The sequence below is a fragment of the Crocodylus porosus genome, unplaced genomic scaffold, assembly GCF_001723895.1.
Source record: "Crocodylus porosus isolate Cpor-Errol unplaced genomic scaffold, CroPor_comp1, whole genome shotgun sequence".
NCBI classification, from domain to species: domain Eukaryota; kingdom Metazoa; phylum Chordata; order Crocodylia; family Crocodylidae; genus Crocodylus; species Crocodylus porosus.
In genome coordinates, this window is record NW_017728918.1 from 88,027,657 (window position 1) to 88,044,623 (window position 16,967).

A 16,967-nucleotide genomic window follows, 5' to 3' on the forward strand; every position below is an offset into this window, starting at 1 on the left:
TTTGAAGTCAAGATATATGACATCAATCTCTTTTTCCTTGTCCAGGTGATAGGTCACCTGGTCATAGAAGGAAATGAGATTGGTTAAGCAAGAGCTCCCCTCAACAAACCTGTGCTGGCTATCCCTTAGGATGTTGGCGTCTGTCAGTCCATTAAGGATGGCCTGTTTAATAAACTTTTCTAAGACCTTCCCTGAGATAGAAGTCAGGCTGATGGGCCTATAGTTAGCTGGATCCGCTTTCCTCCCTTTCTTGAAGATAGGCACCACATTGGCCTTCTTCCAGTCCTCGGGCACTACACCAGAGTGCCAGGAGTTTTCAAAGATCCGTGCCAGAGGCTGGGCTATGATGCTCGCCAGCTCCTTGAGTACTCTGGGGTGTAGATTGTCAGGGCCAGCTGACTTGAAGGTATCCAACTTCTTAAGGTGTTCCTTCATGAGGTCAGCATTGATGGAGGCAGGGGATCTCTCTTACCCAGACCTCCCTGTCCCATGGGTATCCCATGGGACTGATGAAAGACCCATGCAAAGTACCCATTTAATAGTTTGGTTTTTTCCTGGGCGTCAGTTGTCAGTTGCCCCATCTGGTTCAGCAGGGGTCCAATGTTGCCCTTGCTTTTTCTCCGGCTCCTGCAGCTGCCCTCTCATCCCTCTCGTGTATCTAAGGTACGTTGATGATGTCATCCACCTATCTTAGATATGCGAGGGGGATGAGAGGGCAGCTGCAGATGAAGCAAGCATTTATGAAGTCTGTCATAAAGATATTAACCTCTTTGGGTGTTAGATGTGTCCCTATTCTGCCACGTTTCTGTGTTCTGGCAGCATGAGCAGCATTTGTTGAGAATGATGAGGGCTAGTGGTCCTACATATAGTACTTGGTATCTATGATACATAAAATGTGCTGATCTCTTTCTGTGTCTTCACTGCCTTTCCAGTATTATTGGATTAGTTCCATAATATTGGACGCCAGTAGTTCCTGCTATGGGTAAAGAGCTACAAAACAATGGCCGTTATTTGTCATTGTCAATACAGTATAATATTTTGAAAAAGAAACTTTCAAAGTGAAACTTTTATATTCCATCTTTGCTTAAAGATGACTTTAGAAAAGCTGACAAATTTTTTAGAAGTTTTTTGAGTCAGAAGGTGCACATTGAGTGAGTGTATTTCTTGCTTACAATTATTCTAACCATGCTCTTTGAATAGTTTTAAAGCAAAAGTGGCTGAAGCTGAAAATTATCTGGCAAAATTATTAATTGAGGAGCATACAATCATAGAAAATTAGGTTTGGAAGGTACCTTAGGAAATCATTTAGTTCAACCCTCTGCTTAAAGCAGGACCATCCCCAATTAGATCATCCCAGCCAAGGCTGTCTAGCTGGGTCTTAAAAACCTAAAGATGGAGGTTTCACCACCCCTCTGGATAACCTGTTTGAGTGCTTTACTACCCTCTTTGTGAGAGGTTGTTTTTTTTTCTAATATCTAACCTAAACTTCCCTTGCTACAACTTGAGACCATTGCTCCTTGTTCTGTTATCTACCATCACTGAGAACAGTCTAACTCCATCCTCTTTGGAACCGCTCTTCAGGTAGTTGAATGTTACTATTATATCCCCTCTGTCTTCTTGTTTCCAAACTAAATAAACCCAGCTCTCTTATGCTGTCCTTATAAGTCAAGTCCCCTAACCATTTTTGTTGCCCTCAACTGGACTCCCTCCAACTTATCCACATCCTTTCTGTAGTGGGGGGCCCAAAACTGCACACAGTACTCCAGATGTGGTCTCACCAGTGCAGAACAGAGGGGAATAATCACATTCTTTGATCTGCTGGCAGTGCTCCTACTGCTGCAGCCCAGTATGTTGTTACACTTCTTGGCAACAAGTGCACACTGTTGGCTTATATCCAGCTTATGATCCACTGCAACTCCCAAGTCCTTTTTCTGCAGAGCTGCTGCTTAGCCAGTTGGTCCCCAGTGTATGGGATTGTGCCATCCTAAGTTCAGGACTTTTCACTTGTCCTTATTGAACCTCATGAGATTTTGTTTGATCCAGTCTTCCAATTTGTCTCTGTCTCTCTGAATCCTATCCCTACTCTCCCAGGCATGTGGCTTGAAAAATGTTGCTTTTTATGAAAATCTTTTGAAAACCAATTACTAAGTGAGCACTGTTTTAAAAAAAAAAACAAACAAACCAAACAAAAAATTTTTTTTACTGAAGTGCAGAGTAACATGCAAACTTATTGAACAGTTTGGGAGTGCCATTCGTGGATGTCATGGATTAACTGTTTTTTCCAGAAAGCTAGAAGCACTCCCACCACAAGGTTCAGCTAAGTCCTCCAGTCTAACTAGCTCTGGAATTGAGAAGACTGAAAGATCTCCTAATAGAAACTTCAAGATCTGAGAAGCACTTTTTCTTTCTTCTCTCTCTCTCTTTCTTCGTCCCTTAAATTAGCATAGGAAATTAAATGAAACAACTGAAAGGAAAGAAGAATGAAATTAGTACTGTAAACATCAGACTGCACTTTAAAAAGAGATCCAAAAATAGCCAAGTTGCAGAACAATTGTTAACACATTTCTGTTTCATATGTGCTATGTTTTTTTTTCTGGTTAAATATAGTTTAAATATTTGCAGGACTAAAAAATTTAGTATTATATTTATAATTTAATTAGTGAATGTCCTGGTTGGTGTTTTTTACCTCTCAATATGAAATAAATAATATAGTCTATTATATATTTACTACAAATATTAAATACATAAATACCTTTCTATATACTTATGCATGATGGTTATCATTTCTTTCTCGCATCTAAAAACATGTAATATTAAAACTAGAGGAGTATGTATATGTAATTTTGTGCATGTCTAAATTATTAATTAAAATATTAATAGTAATTATTTGCCTTTTTGGTAAAGGAACGTGAAAAAAGAAAGCATGAAAGGATTCTCAGTGAAGAACTTGTTGCTGCTGTGACATACCTCAATCAGTTTTTACCTCCAGAACATGCTATTGTGTATATTCCTTGGGATATGGCCAAATACACAAAAAGGTAGGCAATTTTTTTCTCTGCATAGACAATGTCCTCTGTTAATTACAGGAATTTTACTTAAGAGGTATTCAGGATAGGAGGTGTTTCACAGAAGATTTCACATTTCAAAATTTGCCTTTGTCCCAAATCTGAACAAAAATGGAAAATTTGGAAATCGGCCACATAGAAAGATTTATATAAGCCCTTTCTTTTCAGCTTATAAAAAAGTAACATTTTGGTATTCTTTCCATTGCAAGCTGACTGCTTGAGTTCGCTTAAAAAAAATTACTGTAGTAAAAGTTAGCCTTATGGAACATTAAACTGGTGAAGATATTCCTAAATATTGTTTGAATTTCAGTGGAAGTAATCTTTTAAGTAAATATGCCTTAACATCATTTGAAATCTGTACATTTGCAGTAATTGGAATTCTGAAAGTGACATTGATTATACACAAGTTACTTGAACTTGATTACTTTTTCTTTTGTGATACTCTCAACAAAAATCATCCTATTTTGCAACCTGACTGTCTTTTTTCTATAAAACAAGCACAAGTTGAGTGACCCATATTTCTGTGCAGTGACTAGTTTCTGTTAACTCTCAGTTTCTTGGGCACAGTCCCAGGTATGGATTCTGTCTGACTCCTTTCTTATGTAATTGGTCTTTGTAATCTAGTTGCCTAAACCCAGAACCAACAAATCAGTCCTTCTGAACCACTAGCTAAATGCTGCAGGGAAAACCCACTGGCAAACAAGGAACAAAGGCCTTGTAAAGGCATTTCTTAACTTCAGATACTTTAGTGTGGAAATCACTATAGAGTTGCAGACTTAAGAAAAACAGAATTTCCAAGAATCTGATCTTATGACTCCGAGATCAGATTGTCATCCTTAAGCTAGATAGCCAATCCTACTTTTTTGTGTGGTCTTTTTCGTATATCATGTTTGTCTGGTCCCTTGGCTCAGATATGCCATGCTTCAAAAATCTTCCTTGGTTTACCTGTGTGCTTTGATAAGGAGTTACCCTATCTGCTTCCACATCAGCTTCCTTGCAGACATATGAACAGTCAGTGGCCCTGTGCTTCAGGTAGGAAACGCAGTGTTTTAGTGGAAGAGAGTCTTTTGACACTAATGGCTCTGTCATAATTTCCTGGACACCGTTTTCTGTGGTAGTGTCAAACCCCCACCATAAAATGCTTTTTCTTTCTAACCTACAGAGGAGTGTCACATTGTAGACTGAAGGCTACAAACCAAAATACTACCCATGAAACTAAATGTGTGTTCATAGTTAATTTATCATATCCTTTCTTTGTGGAGTACTTAAAGTTATATGGATGAAAAACAGCACTGTTAAATGCACATAGTATTAAAAAGATTTTTAAAATCCCTCTCTAAGTATGCTAAAGGTTTGTTACTAACAGAAATAAAGAAACGTATTTACAGGTTGTTCATGTCCCTTTATTCTCATGAACTGTAATAACTGGCAAGAACAGTATTGACATAAAGTTAAGTAGCTAAAAGAACAGTGTGAACTGCAGTCACTTTGTTTGTTTTTCAAGGAATTTCATTTTCCAAAGACTATCCAACTGGTGAAAATTAACAGATATTCTGGGTTTGTTTTTCTTTCTCCAGCAAACTGTGCAATGTCCTGGACAGATTGAATGTGATCGCAGAAAGTGTAGTAAAGAAGACAGGATTCTTTGTGAATCGTCCTGATTCGTACTGCAGTACCTTGCGGCCAGATGAAAAGTATGTATGTCAATAAGAAAAAACAATTGAAAAAAACACATATACAGGCAGTCCTCGCACTTACGACATAATTGGTTCCTGAAAACCGCATCTTAAGTTGAAACATTGTAACTCAGAACTCATTTTCCCATAGGAAACAATGTTATAAATGGGGGATTGGTTCCTGAACCAAGGCTCGATACCCTATTTTTACCAAAAAATAACCCCAAATTTTGTAGTCAGTCAGTTATAGATGAGTAATATTAATGTATTTGTACTGTAAGTAGCAATCATATTGATTTGGAAGGACTTCTTTGAGGTGACCTTGCTGGACTTTTTGAAGGGCTCTTGGCTGGAGTGTTCTCAGGTTTTTCTGGAGTCTTGTCTGCTTTCTTAAAGAACGTGTCCAAGGAAATTCTTGAATGTGATTGTAAATTACAAATGTGATTACAAATTATGCAATTTTTCATAGCTAATATTTGTATGTGTGAAACAGTCCTTTTTGTAATTGTTGGTTCAGGCTAGAAACATTTTTTACAATGCAACTCTGAAATTAGGGTTTCATCCTAGTTTGTTTAAATATGTAGTGCATTTTTGAAAGATGGGACAAATCTGCTTTTTGCTGCTTTTCAGATCATACGCTGTCTGTTGTATTTTGTGTATGAAAACCAGTTTTGCAGTACATGAACAAAGAAAGCAAATAAAATTTGAAATTTAAGGAAGAGGCTCTTCTTGAAGTACCAGAAAAATACCTGCCATTTATAATTGTTAAATGATGTAAGATGTTAGTATGTCTATAAACATTAAAAAATGGCACACTGTTCTAGAAAACAAAACAAAAATTATATATAACTGTCAAAACTGCTGAGGAAGCATAGCAGTCTGATCCACTGTAGGTTCCCAGAACTCTCTAAACGCTTCTGAAAAAAATAACTTTTAATGATAAAAATGTTATAAAATCAAACTTATGCCTTGAAAAGTCAATTCTGCTTGTTTTGACTTAATGAATTAGTGTAATATAGAGAGTTCTCAAGCTTTCTGATACTTTGGCCCACCTTAGCAGCTGCATAGGCCATGCACTGCATGTGGCGCCGTGCTGCATTGGCCTTGCGCATTGGCTATGGTGTATGATTCTGATCCAGGTCAGACTGGCCCAGCAACCCCCATCTGGCCCACATGGCTAAATTAGTTTTACACCCCTGCCATAAAGGACCCATGGTTTCTTTGATCTTCCCCTTACTCTTTACATACATGTAGAATCCCTTTCTACTGCATTTTCTATCCCATGCTAGTTGCATCACAAAGGGTCCTCGTCCAATGTCAGAGCTTCATACCTGCTCTCTAGCTGAATAACCATGGGTTCAGACAAGGAGTGCTGTCTATTGCCAGAGGTGACAAGCCACCAGCTTCCAGCTCTCTGAGTATCTGCATCTTTTATATAATCCAGTGCCTTTCCTGGCTGTCCCTTTTTCCTTTTATACATTGAGTTGATGAAGGCCTTATGCTCATAGGTGCTTCTTAAGTTTAGGTTAGATATTAAGAAAAACTTCGCCATGAAGAGGGTAGTAAAGCACTGGAACAGGCTACCCAGAGAGGCTTTGGAGTCTCCATCCTTGGAGGTGTTTAAGACCTTGCTAGATAAAGCCTTGGTTAGAATTTATATAGTTTTGAACCATCTTGCCTTGAGCAGGGGGTTGAACTAGATGACCTCTTGAGGTCCCTTGCAACCCTGTTTTTGTATGATTATGACTTATTCCAATGTTGGACTTGGAATTGCAACACTTATTTTGCCAACTTGGTATAGCTTTCATTATTTTCAAGCACTCAAAGAATGCTTCTTCCTTTTTCATTAAGCAGACCGTTATAATATAACCCCTCATATTCAAATAAATACAATTTGTAAGGAATGTTGTCTTGTTTTTTTTCCAGATGGAATGAACTAGGAGGCGTTGTTGTTTCCACTGGTCGCTTACAGGTATTGAAGTAGTACTAATTTACTAATATAGTTGTACTGGTGTCTGAATGAATACTGATGTCAGTACTCTGATAGGTCACCTCAAAAGGGCCATCTAACATAGATGCTTCAAGAAAGTTGCTGATGATTTAGTATGTGGCTGTCTTCCCTCTGAGTATTTCATTAATATAAATATGTGTATTACCAAACTATCCAGAGTCTCATTTGCAAATAAAACCACACTGTCCTTGCATGATACTGTGAAATTGTGCATGACAAGAAGGAACCCTCTGGTAATGCAGCATCTGAGAAAATAATTGCATTTTAAATTTTAATTTCTTAAGCTAGTGATAATGTCACACGCCTTGCTGAAGTTGTCAACCTTTCTAACATTAACATCATGTAAGGCAACAAGCTGCATGGTATGTAGAAGATAAGATGTATAGTACTTAAGTTTTTAACAATTGTTTACATCTTGTCTAACAATCAGAAGTGTACTTTTCAATATAAAAATTTTAATTTAATATTAAAATATAAAAGATGTAGGTGGAACATAAACATTCTTCATTCTAATAGTAAATTTCTTTACAATGAATTACGCATGTTTAAAAACATTTTCCTCCTCATTGTTGTGCATTCCATGCATTGTTATGGTTATGGTTGCTTTAAAATAAAATGGAGGCTCTTTGAATATAAATAACTTGTGTCTAGGATAGCCAAAGTGTGAATTACCAATTTATGAATTTAAGCATTACTGCCATGATTATATATTCTATAAACAGTACCTGATGTTGTTGAGAAGCATTGTTTCCCTTTGACTTATAGGAGTGTGTGCAGACGAGTGAACTCGAGCAGAAGCTTCATACAATTTGGAAAGCTTAAACTACAACTGCAGCAACATGGCAGCATGTTCTCTTTGTTTTTCAGCATTGGTAGTAAAACTACAAGTTGGAACCTCCATAATAAAATGGCACTCATTATTTTTTTTTTTATATAAGTAAACCACAGTGGTGTTTGAGGGGGAAGACTAGATCAGTGTAGCCTTACTTTTATCAAATTAACAGTATTGAGAATTAAGTTTTTCAAGCTATACAAGCAACTACAGCCCAAAAGTGATTTAAATATTTTACTCTTTTTGCTCAAGTTGCTGTGAATTGACATAAAATTAAGTATTTTAAATTTGACAAGAGTCCTGGAAAACCAGCAAACCCAATAAACATGAGTAATCATTTGGTGACCCACCAAACAATCTCACGGTTATTTTGATTCCTTTTTCTAGACTGGTGTTCTCCGAACAAATTGTGTTGACTGTTTAGATCGCACAAACACAGCCCAGTTTATGGTGGGGAAGTGTGCTTTGGCTTATCAGCTCTATTCTTTGGGTTTAATTGATAAACCCAATCTGCAATTTGACACAGATGCTGTTAGGTAAGGTATTATATATGATAATTGTTAAAGCATGGTGTGATTTTTTTTCTTTCCCTTCTGTAGTTACATTTTAAAAGAAATTTAAGCAATTATCTTTCTGTAGTTCTTCATATTTAGGTGTTTTCATAGCTCTTCTTCAGTGCTGACTCAACCACAAAATCCAATATGTGTTTGTAGGAGGTGTCAGAGATTGTTAGTGGGGTGACTGAGTGTTATTGAGGGTGAGGGTTAGCAAGTGGGGAGGTATCAGTTTTTAGTGAGGGTGAATGAGTGTTAGTGTGGATGAGTGAATGTCAATGAGAGTTAGCTTTTATGAGAGAGTGTGTGTGTGTTAATGAGTATTACTGAGTGTTATTACAGGTAACTGAGTGTTAATGAGGATTAGTGAGGGTGTTAGTGAGTGTTAATAAGGGAGAGTTAGGGTCAGTGCATGTTAGTGAAAGTGAGTGAGTGTCTGAGAGTGTTAGTGAGTGTCTGTCAGGGTGAGTGAATATCGGAGAGTTTCCAGGGAGTGAGTGAGTGTGTCAGAGAGGGTAAGCAAGGCTCCCCCTGCGCTGGCAATAAGATGTGATGGGATCTAATTTGCAGTCTCACAATGACATCTCTCCATGATTATGTGGATAAAGCATTAGATCTGATCACACCTTTATCTGCACTTATAGTTTTAACGTATTTTGTAAAGAAATAAGACTTATTTCTGGAGGCCTTTTCCATGGGAAAATCTTTCAGTTTTGATTTTTGTTTTACTTTATGAATAGTTTTTATGGTCTTTTTAGACTTTATGTAGCTCTAAGGGGTGGATAAATTGAAGATCTTTCTGTACATTTATCAGATTTCATAGGGAAGAAAATAGAATTTTTTTCTTTATCAGTTTTCTGTCACCTCTTATAAAGCTAAAGAGTTAGAACAAGGAAGGAGTTCAAAACAAAACTATCATGTCTTGCTTACAGTAACATTTTATATATACTAGATGACCAAAATATTTGGCTCCTGTCATTTCTATAGTATCAAATTAAAAATCTGTCTCCATAGCTGATGTGTTTTCTTTTATTCGTTTCCACCTCTTGGCTTCTCTTTCGGGCCTTTTTCAAAAGTAAGTCTAAAACAGACCATATTTTCTTTTCCTCCTTTTTTTCTTCAACACTACATTACAGCACCACCATCTCATCTTCCTCTGACCATCCCCTTCACTTCTGCACTATGTCAAGATCTTTCCACTTCTCCCCTCATGACATTTGTAAAGATTCTTACTTTCTCCCAGTATTTCCAGTCTTTATTTTGATTGGTCTAATTTTGTCCTCCATTTTCTGACACCTATATCTCTAACTTCCAGTCCATTGAAATGCAACTACTAAAATTATCATTCTAATTCAGTCTGTCTGACCACATTTGCTTTTCTGTGAAACTCTCCCTTCTCCATTGCAGCAAATTTGTACTTGTCTGTAGTTCTTGCTGCCTCATACCAGGTGACTTGCTCTTATTTGTTTTTTATTTTTGATATGTAATCCTTAAAGTTTATTCCCTGATCTTCACACCCTAATAAGCAATTAAAAATGTGATCAGATAAGTCACAGTAAAAAAAAAAAAAAAAAAAAAAGGTCTTTTTGACAATCAACACTCCCTCCTCCAAACATTCCCCTCTTCAGTTCCTGCAAACCCAATACCCTATTCTCATACAAAAAAAAATCCCACAATATACAAGTCCTACAGACCTAAGTCCTTCCCAAAAAGCCTGGCCATTATGGTCATGAGAGAGATTCAGTAGGCAGAAGTCAGAGTAGATTCGCATCACTCATTTAGCTAGTCTATAGCAGAAGTTTTTATGAGCAGGGGCTAATTTCATCAGAAGCTATAAAGATTCAGTAGGCCATTCCATTATCCAGTGCTCTGCAGATTCTCTTTAAAGTTAAGGTGAGTCCAACTAATTAGTTGTTCTAGTAAAAGATAAGTGAGTATACTTATTCTCTTTGCCCGATGTAATTACAGTGATGTAAGCTAGTACTGCGTTTATCACGTATGTTACTAATTAAGCCATAGTTATTTATACAAGTACTACAGAGACTTTCAGAAATTATACTGTAGCTTCCTGCCCATAAGATGGGCCTTTACATTCTTTAACATGTTTTAATATAGGCAAAAGGCAAGGTATAAGTACATCTTATAGATTAACTCAATGGTTGCATCCACACATACGTGGACTTTTGGTTTGCCAGGGACAGCTAGCAGTGGTGCTCCTTGTGCCGGTGCTACTTCTTGGTGGGGAATACCTATTCTGCACGCCCTCTGGCATGAGGCAAGTTACCCTGAGTGGGGTAGGGGAGGCTGGGGCCACCACTGTACTGGCCCCAGCAGCCTTACCTGGGGGCCTCCCTGGGCTGCAGCAGTGGCAATCTTGCCGTGTGGAGCCTAGCTAGCAGCGGAGCATGGCTCCAGCCAGCCTGGCTCTGGTTTTAGAGTGGTACACACCGCTCCTGCATCCACCGCCCCACTTCTTTTTTCCACAGGTTTTTTTGAACCCTGGATATCCCTCCCCCGCCGCTTCCCCCCCGCTGCTCGCTTGCAGTACACAGAACAACTGAACATGCAGTATGTGGCACCACAGACATATCTGTGTTGCCATATATCAAACAGCCACACTCATCTGGATGCAGCCAGTGGAGGCTAAAGTTTTTGGTAGACATCCCACAAATTAGCCTCACACTCCCCGGGGGTCCTCTCTGTTCCCCTTCCCCTGCCTGATTCAGCTGCTGTGCTTGCTGCCGTCGCCTCCACATGCTGTTTGTGGCATGTGTCACAGGTTGACCACTCCTGAACTAACTGAATAAGAGCTACATGGACTTTCATGAGGAACAGCTTATTTCACTGGATGCTATGAAAAGACATGCAGAGAGCAAGCTATCAAACAGGAGTGATTTAAATGCAAAAGCTGGTGTGAGGAGGGAGAGTGGAGAGAGGGCAGTGCTGAGAGAGGCAGACGTGGTTGGAGAGAACACCAGAGTATTGACCGTCTTTTAAACGATGGGACGGGTGAAACATTCAAATGGACTGTTGGGCTATTCCAACCAATGTGAGAAGTTTACCAATTAATTGACAAAGCAAGAGTAGTAGCCAAAGATAAACTTAATCTTACTGGATGGGTCTTGACTGCTGAGAAGTGAAGCTGGCCAGGCTCAGGATCTCCACAGCAAAGGGTTCCTCCAGACAGTCCAGCAGGTGTCACATAGAAGTTCCCAAGTCCCCCTCTCCATCCCCCACCTATACCCTCTATTCCACTATTTATAGATGGTCAGTAAGTATAATCCTTAATATTCTAATAAATATTTCCTAATTGGTTTTATATAAATTTCTTTGTTTCACTGGGCACATTTACATGTGTACTTTAATGTGCAGTGTAGCCTAGTTTACTGCACATTAAAGCATCACGTAGAAAACTGTGCAATTACCCGTAATGCTCAGTAAAACAGACTACTGTGCATTGTCACTTTAAAAACAATGCACATTTGTTACTGCATGTTAAGGCAGCGTAACACACATTTCTTTAGTACCTCACACTGGAGAGCACTTGTATACATACTCCACGGTGTGTTTGGGGGAGGGGGGAGGAGCTTTAATTAGTGTAGCTCTGAAAGCCACTTTAAATTAAAGCACTGCAACATCTTGAATATCCATGTTCCCATGCTTAAAAATGGTGACAGGCGTGTTTGAACCCAGCAGCCTCCATGCTCATGTACAGGCACTTGGAGGTACTAAATTTAATGCACAGTAGAAAAAATGTCTTAATGCATATGTAGATTCACCCATAGAAACGTTCAGAACTGCATTATACCAGATTTTTTTGTGGACCAAGGAAATGTCAGTTAGTTAAAATTTATGTCCTTAAGAAAGCAAAAGGAGCAGTAAGAAGGGTTTCTTATCTCTTTCCCTCCCATTGTCAAATGCCAGTGGCATGTTTATCACCCAGGGAGGCTGATTTGTTTTTCAAACTCCTTTTACCTAGTGCTCCCTTTGATCTTGGCTAATGAGGCCTAGGGATAGCTTCCTCTTTGCAGATTAAGCCAGCTGCTACAGCCTCAGGGGTTTATGTTGCAGTCACCCAGGCAAAAGCTTCTGGGGCTGTTTCTGCTTAGCCATATTTTGTAGCAAGTCACACAAGCACAGGTTTTGAGGCCTTTTGCTGCTTGGCGACCTTTTACAGGCCAAACTTAGGCCTGGAGGCGCATCTTACAATAGCAATAAACCCATGGGGACACCGAGGTCCATAAAATCTAATCCAGGTAATAGAATAATAATTCAAAATCTCTGTTTAGACCATACAAAACCCAGTCCAGTCTGTGGAAGATTTCTTGTTCTGTAATTTCACATTCAGGTTGGTTTTTAAAATTCTCTTGTCTAAGAATGGCCATTTTGAGGTCAGTAATGGTATATCCAGGGGGCTTGATGGTGGGGGGAGCCTGCAGTTCTGCTTACTGTGCCTCAATGTGCTCCAGCCCCAGCTGAACTCCCATGCAGCCCTCATTACTTATCCACCCAGTTCTCCCTCCCTCCCCAATCTTGGAATGGGAGGGAGAGTGAAGCACTACAAGATGCTGGAGAACCAAGAGACCCCCTGTATTGGCACAGTGCATTGTTAAAAAATTACAGGTGGTACTCCAAAACATACCACTATAAAGAAGTTCCTGTTTCATCCAGGGAGGTGGTGGTTGTTGTTGTTGTTGTTTTTGTTTTAGCACTTTCACCATTTTTGTAGCATTACAGGCAGCATGCACATGTGAACACTTAGTTTTTGTGGTGCTGCAAGGGTGTATATAGTCCTACAGATATCTGCACATGGGTGACTCTGCCTGCATTAATTGTCACTGTCATGCAGCACTGATAATTAGCCACCCCAGTTGCTGTACAACAACTATACTACTTCTTGTCTAGGAGGTAGCCTGTCTAGAGCAGTGCAGTGCAGGGTAGTAAGTTGGGGCAGAAAGTTTTCTTACCTAGGGTGGTTTTCTTTTTCTCCTAAAATAGCTTGACCCTCTGCCTGTTTACCCTTAGATCTTATTTTGTGTGTATGTATATATGTGTGTATATATATGTATGTGTATATATATAAAATTAGACTGCCCAACAGTTTTGATAACATTATTAAATATTGTTATCAATAATGCAGATTGTTTGAAGAGTTGTATGAAGATCATGGAGACACACTTTCCCTTCAATATGGAGGTTCACAGCTGGTTCATAGAGTAAAAACCTACAGGAAGATAGCACCATGGACCCAGCATTCCAAAGATATCATGCAAACTCTGTCAAGATATTACAGTAATGCTTTCTCAGGTAAATTGCATTTTGTTGCATTTATTTTAGTATTCTGACAGCATTTGGTAGCTACATTATTGTAAATTTACATATATTACTAATCCTTGCTTGTCAGTAAACCTGTCTTTTCAAAATTGGGTTATTTAAAAAAAAACCGAGCACTTAAAACCATTGGTTAGCTTTCTGTTGCTGAATGTCCATGATAAAAAACAAGGTCATGGCTTTAAATTCAATGTTTTAATTGTTTGCTAATTGTGGATTTCATCAAAATAAAATTAGAGTAAGCAAGGTAGTGATTGTGCTGAGCTGTGCTTATTATTGGTACCATCTGGCATGTTTTCTCGTTGTTTTCACTGAACTCCTCAGCTCAGTAGTCATGGCCTTATTGTATTTCATATTTAAGAACTTGAAATAGTTTGAAATACTAATTAATATTAATTAATTAAAGCCTTGCAACAAGCCTGTATATTAGAGCATATGTGTGTTCTCCCTGCATGCAGGGAGGGAAACTGGCACAAAGATTTATTGACTTGCCTAAAGGCAAGCAGCGTGTAATTTTCAAAAACAGATTTAGAAACTGCCTGCCCACTAATAGGCTTGTGCATACTCTACTAGCTTACAAGGCCTCCCAGATAAGTGATTAAGCGTACTTCCTTTGACCATGGAAAAATTTATGATGTTAAAAAATAAGTTGCAGTTACATAGCACATTTTCATCTGTAGACCTCAAAACATTAGATTAAGCATTCCTAATCAGTGGCTGCATCTACACAAGTCACTTAGTGGACTAACTGGACTAATTCTGCGCATTAGTGTGCCTGGCAAAAACCTTGCTTAATGCCCATTAGACTAATCTACTGTGCATTAGCATCACAAAAAAGCTTTTCATCTGTGCAAATGCTCAGTAGTGCTGATTATGGTTATGGTGCATTAATGAACATGTAGACATACCCAGTTTGTGCAAATGAGAGAGAAAAGGCGCAGATTGTCTAAGTGACTTGCCCAGAATCTCTGATCTACTAGATCATTGATTCTCAACCAGGGTGCTGTGGCGTCCTGAAATGCCTTGAGAACTTTTCAAGGGTGTTGCGGGTGCCAGCACCATTAGTTGTGCAGTCATGTTTCACAGTATAAACCCAGAGATTTCAAATAGGAATCCACAGTTTTAAATACATTCTAACCTGTTTTGATCTTTCTGTGTTGTTTGCTACAGAAAAAAAGTTATTATTTTTCTGTAATGAAAAAACAAGTGAAAACTAAGAGCTGACATTTTCTGGGGGTGCCTTTAGTCTCAAAATGTCAAGAGCTACTGCATTAGATAAAGTGTGTGTGTGTGCGCATGCGCACATACGCACATACACGCACAAGCGTACACACGATAGTTGACCTAAGTTGCAGGCTTGATTCTAACACTTAGTGTGTGTCTTGAAAAATGAAGTATAGAAAAGTTATTTCTGTAAAAAGGAAGCTGTGTCATTTTCCTAAATAATTTGGAGCATCAAAGCTTAAACAGTGTTTCTATAATCAGGGCACTGACCAAAAAGAGTTTGGTCAGTCTGTGGTAACTTGAATAAATAAAACTTCCCCTTTAGTCATGGAAACAAAGCATTAAAAAATTCAATACCAAAGGATTTTTTTTTTTTTGAGAATATTGAAGGATTATAGTGGAAGTTGGGAACATTTATTTATTGCTCAAGTTATACCCCTTGCTCTAGCCCCAGCTGCAGTAAGCTGTGAAAAGGGATAGCTCCTTTAAATCTTTTTAAATAATGAGAATAAGAAATTATTTAACATTGTTGGCAACTTTATTGACAAGTGAGCTGACTAATTCTGTTTCCAATGCTTTCTTTTGCTTACTGGTGCTAGGAAAAAATTAGAAGAGCATGTTTAAAGTAGTGTTTTTGGGGGGTTCTGTAGCTTTCATGAAGAAAGGGATGTAGCTTCATAAACTTGAATGTTATTGTTACAATATGTAGAGAAGCTTATTTGCAATAGAAGTAGACATAGGAAACTCCCTTTTAATATGTATTAAAATCAGCTAATTTCTGGGTATGTCTGCATGAGATGCTTCATTGCCATAGCAGCGAGCTACATCACTATAGCTCATTGCTTCACTGACGTAGCATTGGCGGGCATGAACCATGATGCTGATGCTACTTCATGGTACCAACAAGCTAGTGTGCAGTGGCATTGGAAATGACCCATGTGGTGTCACTTAAGCGAGTACTAAATGACTGCCCAGTAACAACTGCACAGTCTACACACATGTAGACACACCCACTGTGCCACTTTAGTTCCAGTTTTGTCAAATATCTTATGATATAGTCGTTTGTCATAAAATAATATTAGAAATTCAGATTGGGACAACTAGATTATTTTAGACTAATTCAGTCAAATGGCCCTTTCATTTTATTTTGGTTTGTTTGTTTGTTTGTTTTTAAACTGAGTCTAAAAGTGTGCTAGAACACATACTGTGCACTATGTTTTGAAAAAAAATTATATGGAATAATCTTGCCTGCTGAGTATAATTTCAGACTCTGGTACTAGTTTTAAAGGAGATAAAAGGTGTGTGCTCTTCCTTCTGTCTGTATAGCATGGATACGGGTTTTTTTGTTTGTTTGTTTTTCTTAAGAATGTAGGATTTATTATATCAAATAAGAATGGTCTACGAAACCCATTATCCTTCTTTTTTAATAACCAATATTTTAAAGGAGGACAAAACCCTCCATTGTATTTGATCCAAAAGTAAATCATAAAATTCAGCCTGAAATCTGGATCTAATCTCTCCTATCTAATAAAATTGCTTCTGGTTGGCTGCTGTGGTTGAAGTCTGTGTGCACCTATTTGAAGAGCTATCAATGGAAGATCTTTCACATTGTGTTTTAAGTCTGTTTTCAGACTGAGTTTAGGGATTAAAAAAAACAATCAAGAAATACCAAGAAGTTCACTGATTAGACATACTTTATTTGAGTTAAGGTTCACACACAATTGCATCACTTAATAGCAGGACTGTCCAACTTCTGGGCAGCCAGGGGCTGCCTTCCCACACACAGGCCACAGACCTGAGTGCTGCATGCCGGGAAGGTGGATCTGCTGCCCTCCCCACCCCCAGTTGCACTGACTGTGTAGTGCTCCTGCTTGTCACTTCTTATACAGCACAGAAAGCCTGACTTCCCCACCCTCTCCCAGTTGTTTAAGCTGCCCAATGACCCCCCCCCCCCCCATACTCATAGCCAGGTTTATCCCCCACCTGCCACTCAGCCATGCATGCTGTGCAGTCAGCCCATCCCCCACAGCATAGGCAGCCTGATGTCTCCCAGCTGGAGGAGGAGATGCTGTGTGTGTGGCTGGGAGCAGAGTGGAGCCTAGCTGCCCAGTGCCTCTCATCCATGCACTTAGGAAGCTTGGCTCCCTCTCTCTACCAGCCACACATGCCTTCTCAGCGTGGCTTACCCTGCTGCATGTGCAACACCCCCTACTCTCTCCTGGCTGCATACACAACACTCCCCACTTTCTGCTTGACCTGGTACTGGCTAGGGGG

General features: G+C 38.9%; 1 protein-coding gene across 1 annotated transcript in view; it reads left to right on the forward strand.

Annotated features, from left to right (window-relative positions):
- Positions 1–16,967, forward strand: part of FIG4 (FIG4 phosphoinositide 5-phosphatase) — a 124,587-nt gene that overhangs the window by 43,332 nt on the left and 64,288 nt on the right. The window contains exons 11-15 of the mRNA XM_019537892.1: positions 2,905–3,038; positions 4,643–4,759; positions 6,668–6,713; positions 7,972–8,120; positions 13,279–13,445. Of these exons, the coding sequence (XP_019393437.1) occupies positions 2,905–3,038; positions 4,643–4,759; positions 6,668–6,713; positions 7,972–8,120; positions 13,279–13,445 (613 nt within the window). The remainder of the gene's footprint in view (positions 1–2,904; positions 3,039–4,642; positions 4,760–6,667; positions 6,714–7,971; positions 8,121–13,278; positions 13,446–16,967) is intronic.